The sequence below is a fragment of the Onychostruthus taczanowskii genome, unplaced genomic scaffold (genome assembly GCF_017590055.1).
Source record: "Onychostruthus taczanowskii isolate IOZ18803 unplaced genomic scaffold, ASM1759005v1 scaffold9, whole genome shotgun sequence".
Lineage (NCBI taxonomy): Eukaryota > Metazoa > Chordata > Aves > Passeriformes > Passeridae > Onychostruthus > Onychostruthus taczanowskii.
Genome location: NW_024506993.1, coordinates 183116 through 208740, shown reverse-complemented (window position 1 = coordinate 208740; position 25625 = coordinate 183116). Strand labels below are relative to the sequence as shown.

Sequence of the window (25625 nt, the reverse complement as noted above, 5' to 3'; positions counted from 1 at the left end):
TTGACATATGTAAATGAACACGAAGGCATCTTCCTGATAACCTCTTACAGAGGGACCTTTTGAGATAACCAACAAGAGAGACATTTTCTTATTGCGGAAGGTTTGGAAGATTAAAATTTCATGTTTTGAAACCTACACGTTCTCAGGATCAACCCTTTCAACTCATTTTATATGTATTTAAAAATAAAACACTTAAAAACACCTCAGTGCTCTGGATTCATGACAGCGAGCCCCAGGTCTCTGCATGCAGAGCAGGTATGGGCTGCTGTAGGAGACAGCGCTGGAGCTCTGGGTTCCCTGCCGCGCGTTGCCAGACACCCCCTCCACACCAGACTGCCCGCTCCCGCTGCGCCCCTGCGGGCCGGAGCGCTCCCGGGCACGGGCAGAACCCGCCGCGCCTGCGGGACAGCACCGCACCTCTGCGGGAGAACACCGCCCGCCGCCGCACCTGCGGGACAGCACTGCCGCCGCACCTGCGGGAAGCACCGCACTGCCGCCGCACCTGCACCTCTACCAAAACAGCCCAGCACCTCTTCCCATCACTGACTGGGGTAGCATTTCACAGACCATCTCATTCCACCCCACTGCTGCGAGCAGGGATGCCTTCCACTAGACCAGATTGCTCCAAACCTCTAACCTTACCATGAGCACTTCCAGATTTGGGGTATATCAAAGCCCTTCACATTTAAGGATCACCAGAAACTCACGTATTTAAAAGATGCCATGTCCTCCTAAGAAAATTCTCAACAAGTTCACAAATGGAGTTGATTGAGAGGAAAAAGAAGCCCACGTGCCCCACTGCAGCAGCTCGGCTGCTGACGGGCTGCAGCCACCATCAGCACAACTTCGCCTCTCTAACGGCTAACCCAGGCCTCCATGTCTGCTTTAGTTTAGGCAGTCTTACTTTGGATAAGACTCACCTGTCCTGCCCACATTCAGTACACACAGAAAGTGGGACACAGGCATAGCATTGCACTGCTTAGAGTAAAAATTACTTCAGTTTTTTCAGGGACCATATTTCTGTTCCTGGCCAGCACCGGTTTGCTGCTCTAGTACAGCAGATTTCCACTTCTCATCAGGAAAGTCACAGCATTCCCATAGTTGTAAAATATTTGAACATGCCCCAGTAAAATATGCTTCCTTCCTGCACACCATTTGGAACTAGGAGATTAGATTAGCTTTTATTCAGGACTTCCACCTGCAGACTGCACAAGGCAGATAAACACATCCAGTGGTGTCACAACCCTGCCTGATCCTAGCACCCTGGCAGAGTGTCATGGTACCACTCCACATCTCTCCTCTCTGCTGCCCACTTCCTGTACAGGCCACTGCAAAGCAAAAGCCCAGGTTTTATTACCTTAACATTAATTTCCAACTAAATTACACTTAGAATTTCTACATAACTCTTTCAGAAAGCACTCATGACAACTTTTGCAAAGGATGACAAATAAGGTATATATCACAGTCAAATCTAGAATTAGAAATTACTTAAAATGTTTTTGAGTTGCCATGAAATTTGATACTAGCACTGTAACTATGATAGACAGTGTTGGTACCGTAAATAACAGGCAAACAAAGCATTTGTCACTTTGGTGACATCCCCGCTGTTAAAGATCATGGGGATAAAGATGGTGCAGCCCCTTTCCCAATGGCTCAAAATCATGATTTTATTGAAATTGACCCCAGTCCGAAGAGAAGTTTGGGGATGATCTTGGATGGTATTCTACTGTGGAAGATGTGGACCAGTCAAAAACATCGATGACACATCTGCAGTGGCTCTGCTACCTGCTGCAGCACACACCTGTCTCCAGAGCTTGCTCTATCATGGCTGAACCACGTCAGCAGAAGATGTAGCACTGAGTTTTAACAGCACTGCCTAGAGGAGGTTACATTTTTAGCCTTGTAACTGAGCACCATGTAACCTCCCAGTGAAGGACACTTGTTGACAACTTGAGGTGATAACACCTGGCCAGAACATCACCAATTGTAGGACCTGAGGAACACTGGAAGGGCAAGTGTAAATGGAGGGACGGGATTATAAAATAAGAAGTGTGTATATAACATTTGAACACCAATAATACTTTTCCTTCTGTAAAAAATTAGATCTGGACTAATAAGGATGGGACCCTTCAGATTCTTGGCTCTTCCCATATAGAGTGTATGTGTGTGTGTGTATCCTCTGCCCACAAGACTTTGAGCCTAATGCCCCTCTCTGCTGCACAAAGGTCACTGCTCCCAGAGAGGGAAAACAGTGCCAGTTGCAGAATGGGCTTCTGGGGCAATTAAGCAACTGAAGACTAATTTCTGAGCTTGTGAAATAACCCTCAGCCTACTCCTGACCTGTCTCAACTTGCAATTAAGCCACCCCAGTGATCTGCCAGTATCTTATCTTGCTGCAAGACACAAACAGTGCAACCCTATGACCCTGCACAAATGCTGGGGTGACTTTTCCACTGGGAGCAGAGTGGCACAGGCACACAGGAGCCAGAGCTGCCCTGGACACAAAGAGACAACCCCGTTCAGATATGCTGGGAGCCTGGATCTGCAGCTCCAGGGGTGTACAGGGCCACTTTTAAGAAAGACAAATTCCTGCTGTCCTGAAATGCTCTTTGTGCACTGTCTATCGAGGTTCTTGTACACCTGGCTGTCAGGGTAGATCCTGCTTCACCCTCCCAAAAGAGTACAAGTTCTCCCTTCACAGGAACTGGGCAACTGGTGCTGGCTGAACATGATTCAGATGCAGATGCTGAAAGTGAAATAATTTTTAGCATTTCCAGTCCCTTACAAAATGTTTTACTTCAATCAGTAACAAAAATTACCATGAATGTAAGCTGAAGAGGAGAGCCAACACTAGAGTATGGTGCGAAGACTGCTTATTCTTTGGGGAAATGGGTTTAAGCCAAAGTCATCTTTTAGACATCCAGGACACACTCTTCACAGTAGACTTTCCACGTGGTTTTAATGTTATAAAAAACTCTTATCTTTTGCCTTTTCACAGGTGGTTCTCCCAGGTGTATTGCATGGTGTTTAGGACAGAAGAATTTGCAAAAAAATTCTGGCAAGTAAGTTACCACTAAGACTATTTACAGTTGGAGAGAACTGTGCTACATATACTGAAAGGATGGCACCTTGCTGTCTTGTTTATGTTATCATGCAGTGTGCAGACCAGTGTGAACACTTGGAAGGAGTCACTGTAAGTAATTAAAAAAAGCAAGCTTATTGCTGGTAGGTTTGTGATACCCATGGGATTAACATCATCTGGAAAATATTGATGCAGCTGCAAGCTGAAGACTGTAAACTTATGCCAAAAGTATATGTAGTAATTTCCTAAAATGTGGACATTAACAGAATATAGATTTAAGTTGATAACCAAAACCCACAGACATTTGAAATATATATGAAAACTTATTGTCAAAACTGACAAGTGGATGAGGACACGTGAAGTTCTGTCAGGATACAGCAGGACTGAAGGGAGTGAAGCCTTGAAAAGCTGCTCTATGAGAATCCCACTGCAGGAGAGTTAAATCCATTCTCTCATTCCTGCAGCCCTAAGACAAGCAAACGGCAACCCGAAAATGTCTGGGCCTATGGAGGCAAAAAGCTGCAAATCCACCAAACGGCTTCCTACTAAATTAATCCAAGTTGGTCTGTGTTCTCAGTGATGCCAGAAGGTGTCAGCCAAGGGCTTCCACCAAACATTCCAAACCAATTCCCTGTCCAGAACCCAAACTGAATAAACTGACCTCACTACAGCCATGCTCCAACACCAACACTGGTGTCATGCCCAGGTGACAGCAAACCATACAGGGACCTCAATGGTAAAATCACAGTGAGGTTTCACAAGGCCAGGTGCTGGGTCCTGCATGTGGGTCACAGGCATGGATAAAAGTTCCTGTGGGCACAACTGCTCACCAAAGTACCAATAATATCATATCTCTCAAACATCAATATTGTTCTGGTCTGGACACATAATTAATTACCCCACAAAAAGCTCTGTAAGTACATGAGACCCAAATGAGATCCGTGCAGGCTCAGCCATTTTCAAACAACCACTATCCTGATTCTCTCAGCTCAGTGGGTTGCCTCTACAAGAAAAGATCTATGCAAAAGTGTTTAGACTGCTTGAAATAAAAGCCCAAGTGAAGTATCTCAGTAAGATTTTAATTATTACACTTTCAGTGCTATGACAATCTCATTTCTCAGCTTCTATACCAAGCCTAACAACATGTGGCAGGATTATTACACATGCAAATATATGTAAATGAGGTATTTAGAAAAATCTGATCTGCTGTTTTGGGATAGCATTTGCCTTTCTATTTCAACAACAAATTGAGAAAACAGAGAATGGAACAATACTGTGAACTAAAAATATTTTGTGTGCAGAGGATTATTAAGAATTTATTCTCCCTTACACCACAAAATACTCAATGTCCTTCATTCCCAGTAAGAGTGGAGGAGCTCAGCACCACAGCATCAGGCTTATCCAAAACTCATTATTCTGAAGAACCATACAAACATGAGTTAACACAAGGTCAACCTATTTACAGGCAAAGTTACACCACCAACAGAGTTTTCCACCTTTACCTGAAAGGGACTATCACAGCCCTTGCTAAAACTGACAGCTGCTCTAGGCTTAAACCTTATTCTTCACATAAACCAGTGCTTAAAGCAGAGATTGTATTATGCTTTTGTTGTACGGCAAGAGAACCTCTGAATTCTCTGAACAGCCTGAGCAGGCAGCTCAGTTGCCTCTGTGAGCCCCAGGGCCAATGCAGTAACACTGCAGCCTGGCCCCAGCACCCAGGGTCCAACCTTGGCCCAGGAGCTTTGCAAAACAGACAAGAAATAAAGACTCCTGTCTCCAAAACGTGGCAGCATCCACACATAAAACATTGGCAGGGGAAAAAAATATCAACACCTAACTAACCCAACCCCCCACTTCAGTTAACAATACAACATTTTGAGGACATCACCCTCCAAAGCTTTCTGGCACGGTGTTTAGTGGGGGAGGTTGTGTGTGTGTGTAATGGGCTTGTAGACACGAAAAGGAAAGTGTAGGTGTATCTAACCAGGAGAGAGCTGGAAACTGACCCTGCCATGTGAAATAAGCAGGCTGGGGAAAGAGGAAGCTCCTGAAAAAGGAAGCATGAGGCCTAAGAAGACATCTCACATGCCAGAAACTGTGGATCAGGAGTGAAAGACACACGTTGGCTACAGCTATTTTTAAAAATGCAATATAAATGACAAAATTGTGCCCAGCACATGAAGAAAGATGACTTCCATCTGGTTCGTACAGCTGGAACAAAGACACCAGGAAAAAAAGGGGTGGAAAAAACGGTGATGAGATAGGAGCTTTCAGAAGTTTAAACAGTCCAGGACAGAACAGAGGCAAGACAAACTAATATCAATCTTGCACATATCTTTTCCTTGCACACAGTACTCTGCATGTGATGCAGGCAGAAGGGGACCCTGAGGAGCTGTCTGGAAAACTCAGCTCCCGTCCCTGCTCTGAGCCCTGCCCTTCCACAGCTGCCCCATGACGGGGACCTGGGTTTCTTTGTATACCCCGGAATTTAATTACAAAATTTCCTTTTGCGCTTCTGCAATTTACCTCGTGGACGTGGCCAGGCTGATAAGGGTTTTTTTTCCTTTTCCAAAGGAAAAGTGTCTGTGTTCAGACATAGCACGTACTGTTAAAAAGCAAATGTAATAGCATCAACCAACCCAACAAGCAAATAAATCACAAGCTTTAGCCAAGCTCAACACAGCATTTATGTAGGCAGCATGAAGCATAAACTCCAATCACTGCGCAGCCTTGCACAGAAGGATGACGCTCAGGGCTTGACTCCACAAAATATGGAAGATATGGAAATAGCTCAGATGTGTTTCACAGGTCTTTAAGCTTCAGTAGTAAGCAAGACTGAAGCACATGGGCTCCTGCTCATCCATGCCTGACAAAACAGTTCTGCAACAAGTAATGCTCCTGCCGTTCCAATAACAAGCACTGACAATTTCACAGCAGCCCACAAAAGCATACAGAATAATGCTCTGATAACATAAGCCTCTGATAAAATATAAATGAAGGCTAATTTCTCAGCAATGCAAGTCTGCTGACTTCCTTCATCTACTCATGGCAAAACCTTCTGCAGTCACAGTCAAGTCTTAAAAGCAGTAAGGGTGCATGGCACACAAGGGTGTGCAGTGCCTGCAGCTCCCTGACTAAGCCCATCACCTCTCACTTCAACACCCTAGTGAGCAGGTACAGAGCATGTGAAGCAAACAAAATGTTCACTACTCTTCCTAGCTGTCATAGATCTTAATACTGGGAGAAAGATAACGAAAGAAAGGAAGGCAGAGCAGGAATTCCTGCCACAAGAGCAGTGCCAGCACAGTGACACGGGTGACACCGAGGCATGGTCACAGCCCTGTGCAGTTCAACACCTGTTACCTGACAGGGCAGAGGAGCCCCAGAACCACTGGCACACATCCAACACCAGCAGGAATAAGCTGTGTCACGACAGGGGAGGTACCAGGAAAGCAAACAATGACAGAAGACAGGAACCAGAAAACAGAGTTATATTGCGTGACTACAAATCCTATGTTACGTAGTTCTTGTCATAATTAAATCACAACTTTTCCATTCTATGAGTTCTTTCTCTGTTCCTTGTAGCTTGTATAGCCCATATGTTCACAACAGATGGATCAATGCTGTAGCTCAGTGACATTTTTCTAATTATAGATGGATTTATGAAATTCTTAAATAATTTTGAAGGAAATGCTCCCTGCTGATGGAAGGTGAGTCAGTGTAGCATCACTGTCAGCAGCAAACACCAAAACCAAGGAAGTTAAATTGGTGTGGCTTTATTAAAAGGAAAAGGTAAAAAATTTATTTAAAAGATAACATCACAAAAAGCTGAAGGAGACAAACAGGTAAAGTGTTGAGAAAGTGAGCACAAAACAACAAAAAAATTAAGTGGAAGTTAGATGTAGAGACAACCCATACAGGCTGGGTAGAACCCGGGGGTCCAGAGGACTCTCAACCCTGATGACTGAGCATTATCTGCCAGACACTTCAAACAAACTATTTCTATTTCTTAAGCTTCATTATGTAAATCTAATCTCAGTGAGGTTAAATAAAATACGAGAATTTAGGGTTAAAGTAACACTGTATGAAACAACTTCAAATATCTCAGAACATAAAGACAGTATTTAAAGTTTGAATTTACATCAAACTTTGTTTGCTCTAATGATTTCAGATTTTTCCTGTCTCTTTACTGATTCTCATTTGAAGTGTGCTGTAAATAATATTCCAATACAAATTGTTGAAAGAAGAGTTAGTTTTTGCAACTTAACAACTCATTAATTTATGGTCATAAATTCCAGGAATGAAGCAGCCTGAATGCTAAGCTGGCTTCTCCAATGAAAACAGCACTGACATCTATTATAAGGACGATTTACCAAACGACTGCATTATGCTTTACTGATTTTACAAACCAAGAAGCTCTGCTAATAATCATATAAGTGATTTAAAATTTACATGGAGCTGATTTACAAATGCATTACATCTCTACTGAAAATTCAGTAAAGGCTGCTATATATTATTTAAAGCTGTACAATTATCTGCATTTAACCTGAAGCTGTCTCCCATTAATTTGTAACTTTGAGTGGCATGAACATACTTTAAACCTAGTATGTACAAACACATGGCATCGTCAAGACAGTATGTCCCAAGACTGAAATAACAGCAAGATATTTTGTTAATACAGCAAACACACACAGTGCTTTTCATGGAGTATCAGCCAACATTCTGTTGTTCTCTGTGGAAAAAACCCCCAACATTTGTATTTTCCAATTTTTAGTTTTTGCTTCCTGCGCAAATTAAGTCAAACGTAGTTCATGTGATTTTTACAGCTCCCAACATTATGCAGATTGCATAGCAATATTGCAGCAGTCTTGCCCTTTCAGGCTCTTGGAGGCATGAGGGGATAGAGATTCCCCACTTTTGGAAGGTGGCACTAAACCACTGATAACTCTTCCAACCCTCGTGCCACACTGTGAGATAGTGCTGTTACCTGCTCTCAGGAGAGAAAATTAGGTACACCACCCTGACCTGTGAAAATTTTCCAGGAAAAGAAAGAGCCCAGCTCTCCCACCCATCTTTTTTCCCTCTCCTACAGACTACCTGCTAAAAGACAAAGGTAGTAACAGAAAAGAGGCGCGTGCAACGTGATTTCAGTACAAGGGATTGACCCCCACATCTCCCTCTCATTTTATGTCTCATTCTCCATAGCAGGATTTCCTTGGCCATGCCACTTTAGACCTACAGTATACATTGTTATTGTCTGTCACAAGATGGTGCAAATATTAAATTTTCAGCTGGAAATTCTCTAAGCTCTACCAAGGCTCAACTGGTCACAGAGGTCTCTGATGGTTTAGCCCCCAAAGGTGGCCTTTCCTCCTTCATTTTGTTTTCTTCTGTCAGGCTCCAGTCCCCCTCTCACCTCTCTCCAAACATGGAGGGGAGAAAGCCCATGCAGCCCCTGTCCCTCAGGCCACCGAGGCACAGCCAGCAGCACCAGGATGGCTCCCCAGCGGGGTGACTGCCTGACGAGGCCAGGGGCCCCATCCCCAGCCACTCTTCCACACCGCATGCTGCTCCAGAGAACGGCAGCTGCAGCGTGAAAGTGGCTGCTTCACCTAATCACAGGCCCTTATATGCCAAAAAGTGACTCCCAAACTTGTTCTCACATCTGCACAATGCTGTAGTAGAATGCTATCAGATAAACAGTCTCCATTTTTCCTGTCACTCCTGCCACGTGATCCCAGTGGTTTCCAAACTTTGCACACTCAATCAGTACAAAATGTTTGACCATGGACTCCCAAAATGTATGCTTACTTATAAACTATGTGTATGTACTACTCAACTAATACAATATGCTTATTTTAAAACGTACACAGAAATACGAACTATAAAGGAAAATAAAGATAAACCAAAGAGTATTTCCTTCCTACTCCTACAGTGGACTGTCCTACCCACATTCTGCTTTGGAAACCACACTCCAGGCAAACATTTCATCAGACAAGCTGTGCAGTTGGGAGAAAAGACCTTTCCCCATATTCCCACATTGTTTACCTAATATGCTTAGGCCTGCTCAATCTCCCTGCTCATACATGACATAAAGGGACTACAGTTTTAAATCAACAAACAAACAATTTTCCCTAAAATTCTCCTGAAACAAATATTGTGAGTTCACTCACAATGAAGAGAGAGGCAATATAGAAATAAACCTGAAACTATTATGACGTCTCTTTCTCACAACTCTCAATGGCTTGACTAACTGCAAAGTTAACCAGCCCAGGAGAGTGCATGCTTTTCACAACTACTTTATTACTGTCTCTGTTGTTGTAACAATTGGCAAGAGGCAAATGCTTCAGACAGCTCCAGGCAGACTCCTTCAATGTTCTCTGCAAAAGGGAACAACCTGAAGTATATCCAGCCTCCATAGACCCCTTTGTTATTAAGGGCTGTTTTTCAGAGGACTCTCCGAACCAGTGTCCTGAACAAGCTAAAATTAGCTTATCAGAAAGCTAGTCTTCCAAAAAGCAAACAAAAAAAGCTCCATCAAACTCCAAGAATGCTTCAAGTAAATTGATCTGGGAAAGGGGAGAAATGGTAAGACAAACACTGCTTGCTTCTTGATATCATCAATAAGCTGACAGGCAAACTTTGCAAGAACGTGTCACAGAATAGAGACTGTCATTTCAGTGAATCCTTTTCCCACACAGGCAGGACAAACTGAAGGAGACAGCAGTAATCCCCCATCAGCAGAGCAGCCAGGCTGATCCAAACCACGTGCAGGCAACCCAGCACTGAGGGGCTGGACAGTAGCACAGGCTGCAGCCCATGCTCTCAGAGCCTCTCACAGCCTAAAAGATCAACAGCACCACCCACTCACACTAGAATTCTTTGCTTTTATAAAATACAAAAGAAAATAAGAGAGGAATTAAAAAAGATTTACCAAATGACTAGGTAAATGGAAGGTTTTGTTGCAGGAACTAGCTAACAGTTGCTAAGAAGGACTACTCTGGCTGCTGCTCAGCCCATCACTCCTTGCTTGACTGAGGTGCGCCATCCAAACAACCTAATATGTTTCAAAAGTAGCTCTCATTTCACTGATCAAATACATATAAAATCAGCCACCTGCCATGTGAGAAAATGACTAATGCTTGCATCTTTTAAACTCTTCGCTTCACCACTGAAGAAGCTTTTGAACACAGCACCATTTGAATTTGCTGAAAGAAACCTGCTTTTCAAAACAAGATTTCAAAGGGCTTAAGAAAACATACAAAGAGATGATAAAGATCAAAGGTAAATCTGAGTAACTTACTGCTGCTGCTGCGGCCTCTTCTCCACCTACATAGATAGAAGAAGCAATCTCCATCACAGACAAGTTTGTGGGAGCATCTGTAGTGGATGATGATCTGGGCCGACCCGACTGAATATCCTGAGCAGACCTTCTGTTGATCTGCGGGCTTCCTTTCGGGGCATCTCCCTTGCCCCACCTGCTGTGCAGGCTGGTCCCTCTCTTCATTTTGGGTGGCACTCTGATCTGCTGAAGCACCCGGTTCAGAGCTGTGGGGTGGGTGGAGACACCATCAATTTCAGCACAGACGCTTTGGCTTTCCAAATCCAGGTCAGGCTCCAGCTCAGCCTGAACTTGCTGGACATCATGTGGAGAAACAGACGACCTCCTGCGCTGATGCTGGAACAGGTGCTTCAAGCCTTGACCAATGACATTAATGTTCTCCAAAGCATTATGCGTTATTTTGGATAATTTTTGCTCTGATTCATGTTGTTTTTTGGTCTCTTGATCTTGGGATTTGCCTCCAGGATCAGGGTCATCAGACAACTGTTCAGTGCCAGACGGCTCCATTGCTGACACCCAACAAGTTTATTTGACTATTCATACATAAATATGTCCCCTTTCTTTAAAAGGCTTGTGTTTATTTTGAAAATGCCAAGATTGCCAGCCAATTAGGTGTATAATTGCTTCAAGAGTGACTACACATGCAGCTGTGCCACGGTGATCTCATGCTTATCTAATGTTAAACAAAAGAGTAGTCATTATTATACATCCATGCAGCAAGTGTGAGTTAAAAATCCATGTGCAAAACATGCCATTAACAAAATAAAATGTATCAGTCCTTGGAGCACCCCTCCACGTTGCATTAGTTGCATCTAGGCCGTATGCAGAAGCCAAAGCTTGCGTGAGACAAGTCATTCATTGCCTGGGGGGAGAAGTCCAGCACAGAGGGTGCAGGAAAGCAAGAAAGGTAAAAAAGCTGTTCAAAAAGGGGAGAAGCAAGAAGAAACCAGTGGGGTTTTGTTTATTCAAAACAAGCCCATAATAACATCTAACATGAGGTTAAACTTTTGAAAAGCACGTTAGTCACTTAGGCAGAATTAATTTTGCTCTTCGACAAAGATCTGATACTAAGACCCTAACTTAACAGTATTTAATACATGCAAAAAACCAGAACATTTCCAAATGAGTTATTCATTTCCACATAGTGAGAAATGGCTTATTACAGCCAGCATCCACTGACGGCGCTGGAAACTAGCTGTGAAAATCTATCTTCAAGCAAGAACAGGCAAGGGAAATGCTTTCAATTGGCATACTCTTGTCCACAGTTCTCAGAGGAAACAAGAATGCCTTTTGAAAAGTAGATTAAGCAACCAAATCTGCAAGGGATCAGCACCAGGTATGTGCAGCTCAGCCTCTGGCACAGGAACTGCGCAGCTGTTCTTGGAGAGCTCAACCCGAGTCACTCCCCGGGCTCAGGCAGGACTGGATTATACAACAGTGCAGCCCAGCACTTGCTCGTAGCAACAACTATGGGAGAAGGTCAGCAAAGATACGGGGAAGAAAGGGAGGAAGGAAGGATACAGTAACTGAAAGGGTTTACATCAGCACCATGAGATCACATGCTCAGAAGCTGACCACTGTTTTCTGCAAGAGAAAACTTTGATTAGGCTTCTTTAAATATAGAAACCAGCTCACAGAGGTCTACCTCAATCTTGGCAGAAAGCCGTTTGTGCTTTAGAAAATAATTATTTGAAACTCAGCATATTTGGGATTTCAGAGTGTTCATTTCTATGCTAGAACAGCTGCAGAAACATAATGCACTGAGTTTACAACTGGAGTGCTCTTGATTTTGTGCATCTGAAGCCTAACACAGTGGGTTAAACAGATATTCCAAAATGCTTTCCAAATTGCCATCCAAAAATATCAGAAGAGCTGCCTCTCTCTCTCTTTTTTTCCAAGTGTCACTGCTATTAGCTGGAATCAAGAAGAAACTCAGTACATACAGAAAGCAGAACACTGGAATCATGCAGGATTTTATCTCAGTGCTTTGAAGATGCTATAAGCATTGAGTGTAAATAAACTGGCCAGTTTAATCAGTAACACATTAAATGCAAAGGAATAAACTACATCCAAGAAAAATATATTGACCCACATTAATTCAGCAATTGTGTGGCAGAAGAAAAAAGATGTGCCAACAATGTACCTACATACTTAACACTTTCTTAAATGAATTAAAGTGCCTTTCTGTCTAGCAGTATGCTTTAGCTTTTGAGCTTCCTCTTTCTTAATCTTTATTTTTCCCCCTCAGGTAACAGGTTTTGCAGAAAATTAGACTACAGGTCTCCACTCAATTTGTGTTTTGGGACAAAAAATCTCAAAACTAGATGCTCTTTTTTAACCAACAGACCAAATGAACTTCAGTGAACAAAACTCACCATCTTAAAAAGCAAGAGTCCCAAAACTATTTGGCGTATAAAATACAAACCTGCCAGCTGACCCATAACTGCCTTTTTCATTTTAGCTAATTCACTCAGCATTTATTTTCAGTCAGGACTCACTGAAGAACTGCAGTTCTTATCTAAGATGATTGGTAAACTTTCCAGCCAGGATCTCTTTGATCTCCTCCTGCATGCTCTCTATCCACATTATCACTGGCAATGCTGCTGGTCTTAAAGAACACCACCTGAGTCTGGAATTCCATGCATTATCTGCTACAAAAAACTACCCTGTTTAAATTAAACTATGGCAGTTTACAGATCAGCCCACAGTGAGCTCACAAACTAGGCATGACCACCCTGTGTATTCTGGGACATATTTCTGAAATTATATGGCCTCTCAGAGGCTCCTAATGGGAGCTTTGTAGTCATCTCCTACTTCTATTTCCATAGGATGAGTCTGTTGTGAGCCTGAAATGAGCTCTGCAAATTACACATGTGGTATGAAGATCCTTACAAATATTTACTTGTTCTAGTATCTACTTCTGGAGAAAAAAATAAGTGTGAAGGATTGTGAATCTTCAAAATTAATTAGCACACTTATTTACATTGGATTCAACTTTTGTGCTCACTTTTGTTTTCTCTACTTACAACCACCTTTATATTCTGTTAAGTGGGAGGAAAGAATACTTTATAGCATAAAGTTCAAAAACATAAATGTCTTATTTGTACAAGAATATACTACATCAGGAACAAAATTCACAATAACATATACAGCCAACTGAGCAGATGTTATAACATTGTTACATCCCAGAAGATTCTAATACAGTCCTTCATTTGTGCAATTATTTCCCAGGAGCCCTGGGAAACAAAACAGTTCAAAAGGAAAAACTGGCAAAACCAACATTAGGTAATAGTGAAAGGATAAACTTGTACTTGCCTCCATCATTTGCCCTTTAGCATGGCTGACCCACAGCAGTCCCTCCACTGAACAGAACTGCAAAAGAAATTAGGTATGAGATATAATACTGAAAACAGGAGGAAAGATATACAAAAACAACAAAGAAAGAGCATGATTCCAACTTCTAATTTTTTTTTTTTTTTTAGTAATTTTTCCCATTATTTTGCTTGCTTGAAATGCAAGCGACCCTGGAAGCTGTTCTGTTTTAAACTCTTTCAAATAACTGAAGGGATATAAATATGACTGAATTTAAACTGAAAGTTTAACTGAAGTCAAAACTGAAATCTTATGGAGTTAATCAAGAAGTTCTTGTGAAGGAGCATTTTCTGTTGGGGTTTATGGCCACCACCACAGGCTGAAAGCAGAGGAAGATGTCAGGTCTCCAACCTGCAGCATAGAGATTTTATTTTCTTCTCCTATTTAGTCCTTCTCCACATTCCCAGCACAGGTCAAACAGCTGTCTCTGGTTTACCTGACGTTCACCTCACAGGAGGTAAAAGCTGTGAGCACGCAGACACATTTGCACCTGCCACAGCCCCTTGCATGGGCAGCCCCTCCCTGTACATTTCTGCAAATGACCCAAAGGCCAGGTGCTTGCTAGGGGATGACAAGAGGACAGCTGAGACCAGACATGGTGACCACGCTTCTCTAGCCAGCCACAAGGACTATTCTGAAACACAGCCAAATCACCCAGATTTCCCAAAGATAATCATTAACTCAACCAGTTCTGGAAAACAGGGAGCACACTATTCTTCAGGTGAACATCACAAGAACTCCGCACAAAAGGAGTATTTTGACTGTTTTATTCCACATCAGATTCCCACGTCCAAGACAGAAAGACAGAAAGAAAGGGTTACTCTGATCCACTGAAGTGGGATGCTAGAATATGAAGAAAGTGATGACAGCAAATATTAGGAACTTGGAAAAAATGAATGAATTGAAAAAGATCTTCATATAGAAGAAATTCCATTTTTATACTAGCAGTATGCAGGGATTTTAGAAGAAAAACAAACTGGACGAAGAGTTATTATAAAGACAGCCTGCTTTACTAGGCTCAAGAGGAAGCCTGCAATTCAAAACTGTGTGGTCTGCCACAGGAGGGCTGACAGTTGACGCTTCCACTTAATTTAGTGGCTTGTTTCAGAAAACGGACATCCACACCCGCTCTTCCTCAAAACCAAGCTGAAGTTAAGGCCAAACAGCAGCATTTCCACTAAAACACCTCTGTAAAAGGGAAAAATGTTGCACCCATATTTACGTGTTCCACAAAAAAGTCAAGTGCATGCTCTGAACTCAGGACTTCACTGAAGAACACTGAAGGGAAGCCACAGTCCAAGCAGGGATCTGAAGCTGCCCTTTCACACCACAAGAAGTACAACAGAAATAGCGACTTAAGGAATTTCCAACCTCTTTTGTCCCCTGGGGCTCATTTTCAGAACCACAGCATGGCATCCAATTTTAGCTTTTGTAGGCGCAGATATTTCCAGACTGTGATATGAACCAATACAAAAAAAAAAAACCCTCTTATTTGAAGGAAGACAGGACTGAGGGACAAATCTGACCATAAACCCAGTTATAACAACTTTAGAATAAGGTTAAAGAGAGGAAGTAGACAGGGTACACAATTACTCCCAAATGGTGTTACCAAAAACCTCCTATCTGATGCTATGCCCACAACAGCTGCAGAAACAGGAACTCACATGAGCTTCATCAAGGACTCAGCAGCATACAAGTGATTTCACTTCCACAATTCAAAGACTGCATTTTGCAAACAGAGAAACTCCCTCCCCTAAAGGAAAAGACTGAAGAAACGTTAAGCAAATATTCAAAACAATGTGTCTTCCACAAAGAAAAGCATGCATTCAATTCCTTGAAGCATCTCCAATATTTTAGTGGTCAGTTGCACTCCTACTATTAACCTCCCCTATTAACATTTGCATTATCTGGATCTGATCCTTCAGTCTCTGGAAAAATGCAACAGTACTAGGCCATGGCAAGAATTTCGGCAGGATCTTTTCTGGAGAGGAAGGGATGGAGGGGAGAGATCAAAGCTGCTTTATCTCCTTATTGCCTGTCTGCCAGAGACACTGCCACCTTCTGTGTGTCAAAGCTGACTCAAATGTCAGGAACAAGAGAACCATAAAGTGGAAATACAGGTATTTTCATTCCCCTTCCAAGGGAAGACAAAAGGTTATACTACACCTATTTCTGGCATTAAAGAGAGACATCTAAGCACTCTAATAATACAAAGAAAAGAAGAGATGGCCTCTCATTTAACTCCTAGCAGAATTACCTGTGATAATACCAGCAGAGAAGCTGCCAAGATTTAGCAACTCTAGTTCTAAAAGAGAGGGTTATTCCAGGCTTGCAGTTGTAAGGAGGTTAAAACAAGTTAAATTAGCGTGCTTGTAAAGAAAGATATCATCTACCACCAACCCACACCCCACACTATGTGTGATTTTAACATGTGCTTTTGGCCCTGAATTTGGAAAGTATCATATTTACAAAGACTCGTGAAAGAAGTAGAATTAACCTCAACACAGAGTGGTAAAATACTCCCCCTGATGACTCAAAACCAGCTCTACCAGTATTGTTTAAAATGTGACACAAATCTGGCAAGACAAATTCTGACCAGAAGTCAACAGTTATCGCTATTCTGACCATTGATGCTGCTCAACCATGGACAGCTTCATCCTGCTCTTCAGAAGAAAACTCTCCCTCCTGATCCTTCTTCAAGATTGCTACTCTAGGGAGCTTATACTTAAGTGCAACTCTTTAAAAAAATTGTATAACAGTAGTGGCCTTAATCTGGGGCCAGTTTGTTTACATGGCCTTTTCCAATCAAGCATTAGCACATTCCTCCCTGCAGGACTACAAACAAGATGTTCAGGTTGCCCATCAAACACTGCTTGAAGTCCTTCAGTCAGCACTTGCAGGAGACTGGGAGGACCTATCTGTAGCCATGATATTATGAAAATCCTTTGCTGGGATTTTTCCTCTCCTGAGAAGCTGAGGAGCCTCAGGAGAGAAATGTAAACAATTACTGTCTGCTGCTGTGGAATGCAACAGGTGCATCTGTGATTGCTCCATGTGGATTGTTTTCCATTGATGAGCAATCACAGCCACCTGTGCCAAGGCTGTGAGCAGTCACAGGATTTTGTTATTCTATTCTGTTCTTTCTTGTTGTAGCCTTCTGATCTCTCTGTTCTTTTAGTATAGTTTAATGTAGTATTTTAATATAATATTTAATATAATAAATCAACCTTCTGAAATGAAGTCAAACCTCATGTCTCAACACACAGAGAGTCCTCAACACCTATCAGTAAAAGACTACCCACACCTTCTTACCTGTTCTCAGTGTTAAAAACCTGCTATCAGCTGACAACAGAAACAGGAGACATGTAAAAGGTGGTTTTGGCTTGACTCATTAGAGTCACTTCTCCCAGTCCCAGGTAGGCTCAAGCAGAGCTTGAGACAAGGAACAATTAACTCCATTCCTATGTACCTAACGAGTAGGAACAGCATCAGCCTGGCCCGTGTATCTCAGAGACACCGTGTGAGCAGAGCCATGGCACCTGCCCTGCAGCACACAGACACGCTGCCAGGCCTCTTTTCAGGTGCCAAGGAACCAGCCCAGCACAGCCACAATTCCCTATCCCCTCAGAGCAGCACCTTTTGGAACAGGACCCATGTTAGCCATCCATCAACTGCTACCACACGGACTTGTGAATTCCCTGCTTTGCTCACTTTTTGGACTTCTGCAATAAAAATACTGATGCATATCTATGGTCCTTTTCTTCTCTTAGATCTTATCATGCATTCTAGAGACACACACACACAAACTGCACAAACACAGCACAGCAAAGCAGCCACTCACAAATATGCTGCTTTTCAATATCCGCCTCCACATCCAGCTGCACAGAGGCAGTAATGTGGTATAAAGCAATTGGGCTTGACTACTTTGTTGCCAATGGGAAACAAGTAGTCACGCATTTAAAACCTCAGCCAAAATCAGAATGTTTCCTCCCACATTCATGGTAGAGTCCACATAAAAAAAATCCACAAATCTTTACCCAAAGTAGCACAAGAGAGCAGTCTTATTTGAAATAAGGCTGAATTTCAGCTACCACTGAGAAGGTGCAGGCTTACAATCAGAGCCAAAAGCAAGCCCCAAGTTAATGGCTCTTTGCAGAGCTGTTGTGCAATTTGGGTTTCTGCCAGAACACCTGTTTGCTAGCTGCAGAGCAGCTCTGCAGCTGGTCAGGCCCCCAGTACAGGTACATGGGTGGTTATAGAACACCAGCTACACCAGGTGGGTCCTCCCCAGCTGCAGAGCTTCCTCCTTCCCATAAATGAACCTCGTGAGGTTCCTGCCTGCTTACTCATCAAGCCTATCCAGGTGCCTCTGAATGGCAGTACTATCATCAGGTCTATCAACTTCCCATCTTGTATCATCTACAAAATTCCTCACCTGGCCCTATTAATATTTTATTAATAAAGAGATTGTACAGTACTGGACCCTGTACTTCTCCCACAGACTGGAATTACACCAGAAATATTTAAAAGATTTTAGTAAACCAGAACCAAAACTTTCAGCACAACAAACCAGCTGAGAGCTAACTCCCACAGCAAAAGCATGACCAGCACAGGAACTGTGCTGCAGGGCAGCAAGCAGCCACTGACACAGTCTCCCCCTCTGCTCCTCTTACCACAGCATGCCCTGCAGCCCAGGCAGTCAAACTTCTCACAGGCATCCAATGCGTACTAGACAAGTTCTTTTGTTATGCAAAGGCTCACATACACAGAATATTTTCCTCCACAAAGCATTTAATATAAATCAGTAGCAACCAGAGCTAGAGGCTACCCCAGCTGAAAGCCAGCACAGGGAAGGACCACAGCCCCACACACCTTGGAGGGACTGGCTTCCACCAACAGAGCTTTTGCCTTGCTAGTCAGTCAGCCATCACTGGCCTGAATGGGCTAAGTTCAGTCCTAACAAAATCTGACCCAAAGTCACTCTGTGTTCACTTCTCCCATTTTAACTGCTATTCAACCTCAGGATCACAGCAAGGACACTCACTGCTTCTCACAGACAAGTGACATTACCCCTTACGATTGTGACCCACTAAAGCATGAGATGCATGTTCAGCAGACAGTCATTTACAAACATGGAGTGCTATGGGTGCAGCACTTCAGTGATCCCAGAAAAGGCCACAGTCCTTTTGCTCAAAACTAATATAACTGGGAACCATGAAAAAAACATTTATTTGCCCTCAGGATAATCACCATGGCAACTGGCTTCCAGGAAAATAATAGTCAACAGCTTCAATAAGGAAGGCCATTGGATTTGTTAAGGACACCATCAGCTCACACAAATACAAAATATACTGAAATTCGCCAACTTTATGGCTGAAGAAACTGTAAATAGGTATCTGCAAACTTACTGTCATAACCCATCCCACCAGCTATATCAAAGGCAGTACCATTCATCTCAACACTGCAGTGTCCCTTAATGTTCTTTGAACTTTTTAAACACCCTGTAGAACAGTTTTAATACAATGTTCTTTAATGTACACAATTTCACCTTTCAGACCATTTCTTTAAATCAAAAGAAAACTTTATCGTATACTCAATCTCCTTGTCACCCAACATTTTAGTAATTCATTTTTAGTTATATGAGTTTGAATAATTAAACTGCACTTATGTTTTTTCACGAAACAATGTTTTAAAAAGGTAGGTCAACATTATCTTACAGTTAAGGAAATAAAGACTAATACTCTGTTTAGGAATACGCACAGAGACATGCACTCTATGTATTCTTACAGGTATTCAAAGATACTGCAGTTGTTCTATTTTCACAGAATGGCAGGTTTTTTTGGAAATGTGCACCATTAATTGACAGGATTACAGAGATCATAACCTACTTATATACAACAAAAAAAAAATGCACCATGTTGGGTTACAGAATCCACATCCCTGGTACACTGCATAAAGCACCACTCAGCTGGCAATGGGCAGCTCAGCAAACCACTCCTGATGTGTTCTTACAGCTTCTATGAAAGCTCACAGGAAACAATGCTCCTCCTTTCTGCCCAATGCTACTTTTGCACACTGCCACAGCCAAATAACACTGCCCAAGCAGACTGAGAAACACATTTAAAGTGTGCTGCACCAACTTCTGCCCACTTGTAACACAGAATCTCACCAAGGTGCCAATCCCTGGCCCCAGCTCTGCTTGCAGGCAAATGATGGAGTTCCTTCATCTAAGGGATTCCCTTCCCAACCACTGCACTTTGCTGCCCATCACAGTTCACACGTGCACTGCAACACAGCCCATTCTGCCTTCCTGTTACAGAAACACCATCAGGCTGTTTTAAGCCAGACAGGGAGGTAGGTCAGATTTGTGTCCCTCCAGTATCATGTCAGTCTGAATCACTGGAGCTTATCAACAAAATCATGTGTGTTGTCTGCTAAATACATCCTGTACAGCAAAGTGGCATGATGAATGATTCAGTCAGGTAGCTACTTTCAGCACAACTAGTTTTCCTTTTAAACAAAACCCACTAATGAATGTCTCTTCTGGAAGCCAGAGAGGTGTGTGTTTGGCTGCCTTTCACTGTAAGCCACCATTAACTGACAAGACCACCACTGCTCTGGAAGGCTGGCATCTACATCACAGAAGGGATAACCAAAGGGAGTCCAAGCAGCAGTCCTTTTACAAAAGGAAAGGATGTTATCAGTGCACACCAGCTTCCTCTAAGCCCAGAGAGAGGCAGCTAGGCAGCTTCCTCATTCCAGGTTTAGAATACATAGACAGCTAAAAGCTTCCAGGAAAATAAAACTGTGCATGTTGGTTACTTTCTATGCTGTGGAAACAGCCAAGGCTGTCCATCTCTTGTTACCTGGGTGGGACAAACCTGCACAACAACAAGGCACATCCCACCCAGATCTGCTTGTGTCTTGTACATCACAGGCACATTGTCTAATGAGACTGCTCCTTTCTGGGAGCAGAGACCACTACGCCAGCACCTGTGCACAGGAAGGCAAGCAAAATATCCTTCTTTCCTAACCTTCATTCCAGATGCTTCCAAATTCAAGGCAAGTACTTTGTAACTTCATGTGAGTGCTTTACCTAAGCAAAGAGAGCAACCACCATGGCCTCCCAGGCGCATTTCAATGCCTGCTGCATGTCTGTCACATACGTTGACAAAGAAAATTTCTGCAGACCATGGTGGTATTTAGGAAGTGAATGGGTGAGCAGTGGATACAGCTTTTCTCAAGACAATCTTTTGAGTACTCCCACAGCAGGTTCAACCAAGGTCACTCTCCATACAATGCCAGCTGGGTATTCTGGTGCTCCTACAGCCTCACTGTGTACACATATATTCTGCTGCTAAAACCATGCAAAACAGTGCACATCAGCCTAAATCTAGAGTATGTATACCTAGAGCTCTCTTTGCCCTAATCAGATGGCTTTCCCCTTCCATGTGTTCTAAGTCACAGCAGGCATACATACCTCAAAAGTGCTCAGGGTAGCTTGTCTCTTTGCATAGGTATGCTCACAGTTGTAATCCAAATGTCACCAACAGACGTCTAACTTTAAAAATTTAGAAGTATAAATTCCAGAGGAAACAGGAAAGTCAGGGGAGGGAAGAAGATATGATTTATCAACTTCTACATTTACAGACATCTGCAGTAAGTACTGTAGGTCATTTTCAGAGTAAATCTTGGCAACAAAGCTTCTTTGTAGAGGAGAAAGACCTGCCAAAATTAACAAGCATAATAACAAACACCATTAATACCTGATAAACAATAAAACAGCACACATTATTCAGAGTCCCCTTCAGAGAAAATAATTAACTCATTTGAAATACTGAGTTTCTACTGGCTTTGACGTATTTAAAATTAGAAGCAGCTTCTCAAGTTACCTCATACTCTGACTACTTTAATGTAATAAATTATCTCAAGGAGGGAAATCCTCTAAGCATTCAAATGAAGTTTGATCATATCAGAGCATACAACACTACACCACATCACAGACTGCCCTGATTCAGAAAAAACTTCCCAGCTCACCAAATGCCTTGATGTTCACTGGGTATTTTGCCACAGGAGTGCCTGTGTGACCAGTGTCAGACTAAAGAATTAAGGCACTGTCCAAAACAAGGACCAACACATAGCGTGATGGAAGCCCCAACACAGCATGCACATAAAAGTACATACTTGGGGGGTACCTGCATGGCATAAATGCTCAGGAGTGTTGGCAAACTTCTGAACTTCTCAGGTTTGGATTTAAGTTAATAAAACGTAAACCTTTTTGGCGCAAAGACCTCCTGTTCTGTGTTTGCATTTCACACGGTGTGTCAGATCTAGGTTCCTAATCAAAGTTCTCAATCTTATTTTGATAGAAGTATTTTGTATTTTTGGTACATGAGTAGGATTCTTCTCTATAAATAAAAAGGGTCAATTAGACCTGCATTACTGTAAAATGTTTCTGAAACTATGAAGACATTATATTTTGCAAAAATATATTTAACTCCACACAACTGCTTGTTTTCTTCTTTCCTTTTTCCTTAACAGCTTGGCTGGAAGAACAATTTTGAGAATTTGGAGCTTAAATTCAAGCCCAAAGAATCAGCTCACTGTGCTGTAACAATATCCAGGGTCTCAACTGCTTAGGGGAGTTAAGTATTTTAAGTATTTAATCATAGCAGAATACTAAGTTTCTAGAAGTGCAGAAAATGCACATCTAGACTGTCACCTTCACCTTTCATTCAGCCATCTTCACTCTTTCCAGGGATGTCAGTTTATCCTCTAGGAAACATTGTGCCAAGTTCACAGATTTGCTGACCTTGGAAGGGAGCTCGGGATGTCACCTGGGCCACCCAGGGTTCATTGCCTACACATCATTTTGAAAGTCTTGCTATTGAGAGACTCCCCTGTTCCTGGCCCAGGCAAGATCAAGTCCCCATGAGCTCCAGTCCCCACAGAGAGTGCACAACCTCTGTGCCAAGCAGCATTCAGTGTGCCACAGCCACCAGCCTTGACCAGGACTTAGGGGACAGGCACAGCAAAAACCACTCCCTGTATTTCAGGGGTGAGGAGACTCCAGGTCTATCAAGAGGCAGCCAACCAGCTACCTCATCTGAGAAACACCTTGCACTCAGTGAATTCAGGTGCCAAAACCCAGCCCTCACTGGCAGACAGCTACAGAACCACCTGAGGAGAACATGCCACACTGGTAAATGTGCTGGGGAAGCCAGTGGAAAGGGAAGACTCCTCCTCCAAAGCTCTAAGCAAAAATTCCTAGAAACCAAGCCCAAGATATTATCACACCAAGTCTTTTTGAATGGTTCAAAACAATTCTCAGAAAGATCAGAGAAAACACTAACACGAGGTTTGCCTGACTCCAGAGCAGCCACAGTTGCTAGCTCACAGTCAGGCACAGGCCATTCACCCAAGCAGTGGAGGAGCTGCTTGCTCCCTCTCCCCTAGACTCACTAGATACAACCTGCAGAATGCACCTCTCTAAACACATGGAAACAAAATCTCTACACTTAGAATTATTTCTATTTTGTATCTGAATTAGACATAGGTTTTAATTACAGGAGATGCGAGACATCCCAAACTATGACACAGAAATGCTTAGGAAACCAAACTCAGCAACTTTTATGTAGTAAATGGAGGAGGGAAACCCGAAGTTCCAATTTCTTTCTAAAGCAAATTCCACACAAAGTAGATCTTTCTCCGTCTTCAGTTTGCTTCCATATTTTGGATGGCTTCCAGACCAGCTGGGTGGGTTTATCAGGCAGCAGAACTGGACACAGTGTATACAAAGCTCCAACAAACTTGTTCATTTGGTGCCAGAACCCTGTGTGGCTGCAGAGCTGCTGAGCAGCACAAGCCCTGCAAGCTGGGGAGCCCCACAGACCCCAGACACGAGAAGGAAGAGCTCCCCCAGAACCAAGACAGAAACAGCCCTTCCAGTGAGTTACACCTACTCACCAGGCCTTCCTTGCCTCTAGACACTTCCAGATGGACCAAGAATTCACCCTAAGAGAAGGATCATGACCAAAAATGGAGTCACCTGCCACATGTTACCCTTCAGTGAGACACAGTGAGTGGTGAGGATCAGGGACAGCAGCACTTACTCCCTGGGCTGAGGAGAACCCAGTGTACTGGCTCAGGTCAAAGCATCACTACTTCAGTGCTACACCAGTAGCCTGAACTGTTACTAAGGGCTTCCAACCTGCAGAAACATCTGATTTTAAGGTTTGTGGATGACGGACACTGTTTATTGATGCAGTGGGAGCTACATTACCCTCTTCTGTCTCCCCCTCCCCTAGACTTCCACTCAGATCTTTGTACCTTCAGTTCAGACCTTTACACTTCCTACCCACCAGGAAGCCTCATTAAGTTTCCTTACTGATAGAGTTTTTTAGTGAAAGTGATGCTTCCACCCACCATGGGAGTTTTGCTGGCCACGGCATTTGTCACTAATGCACACCAGGTACTTCTGTGTCTCCAGTGACAGCAGCTGCACACAAGTCACAAACAGCGTCAGCTCCAAGTCTTGTGAATTGTGGCACTCATAAAGCTTCAAAGCTGCTGCTTTACCCCTTAAGCTCTTTACTTCAAAGGCCTGTCAATGACAATCTGCTTTTAAGCCGGCGAATTCTGAACTCGCTATGAAATAATTCGTGTCTTAACCATCTCATCAAAGACAGCCAAGGCGAGCAGGAATCAGTGGAGCGGACACACGCCTCAGGCGCCGCGGCAGAAGGCCCAGCGCCGGGGGCCGCCCGGGAGGGCCGGGGGCCGCGGGGGATCGCCACCGCCGGGCCGGACAGCGCCCCGCGAAGCCCGGGCCCTGCGCCCCGCACGACGGCCTGGAGCGGGGCGAGGGGGCCGGCGGGGCCGCGACCCGGACAGAGAGTCCTAAAGCGGCCGCAGGAGCGGGGGCGGCGAGAGACTGCGCGGCCGAGCGGGGGGCCTGGCGGTGGCTGAGGCGCTTGCGATGGGCGCACGCGGGGCCGGCCGGGCGGGGTCCCCTCGCCCCATCCCTCGGTTCTGGGTGTTCTCCCGCCCCGTTCCCGATCCCGTTCCCTCTCCGTTCCCGATCTCGCCGTCCGGCGGTCACTCACCGGCCGAGCGGCGGCCGCTCCATCCCCGCGCGCCGCCACCGCCCGGCCCGGCCGCGTAACGTCGCGCGAGAGGTGGGGCCGGGCGCGCGCGGTGGCGTCACCTGCGGGGGCGGGCCCTGCGGTAGGGCACGCCCTCCCCACAGCGCCTGCGAGCTGAGGCCCCGCCCCAGCAGCGCTGCCGCGGTCACGTGCGAGCTGGGCGGGGCCACGTCCGCTCGCGCTGGTCTCGGCCCGGCCCGGCCCGGCCCGGCCTGGTTCGGTCCCGGTCCCGGTCCCGTTCTCGCTCTGCGGGGCGGCTCTCGGCCTCGGTAATATATAAAAATTTAGTCTTTTCCATGTGGCATTTCCAAGAAAGTCAGCCTCATATAATTGCTTTTGAGCTAGATAGATGTGATTAACCCCCAGTGCAGATGGAGGTGCTGTATTAAAAACACGTCTCTCAAGTGTCCAGGTACAGGGCACCCGATGCTCAGAGGGCACACGTCCAGCCCAGCATAATGCTCAGCATCAGCAAGGGGCGCCAAGGCCCCACAGCTGATCTGCACACAGCAGCACGTGTCCTTGTGTGCCTGGATTGCCCTGGGTTCCCGGTGCTGTGCAGAGCGCTGGAATGAAACCCTGGACAGCTTTTCCCGTTGGTAAGGCACACTGCTGCACAGAGTGAGCGTAAACTGACCGTGTGCCATCTCCTCCTTGTACCCAGCAGCACCTGGGCTCGCTC

General features: G+C 44.1%; 1 protein-coding gene across 7 annotated transcripts in view; it reads right to left on the bottom strand.

The window, feature by feature from the left end:
• Positions 1–24968, bottom strand: part of TMCC1 (transmembrane and coiled-coil domain family 1) — a 57977-nt gene extending 33009 nt beyond the window's left edge. Inside the window, exons 1-4 of one of the 7 annotated variants that reach the window (XM_041425976.1) lie at positions 24905–24968; positions 21280–21524; positions 13743–13799; positions 10389–10633 (exon numbers count right to left, since the gene is read on the bottom strand). In XM_041425976.1, the coding sequence (XP_041281910.1) occupies positions 10389–10592 (204 nt within the window). In that variant the 5' untranslated portion in view covers positions 10593–10633; positions 13743–13799; positions 21280–21524; positions 24905–24968. The other 6 variants (XM_041425977.1, XM_041425978.1, XM_041425975.1 and 3 more) reach the window with 6 other exon arrangements.
• Between the last annotated feature and the right edge of the window lie 657 nt (positions 24969–25625).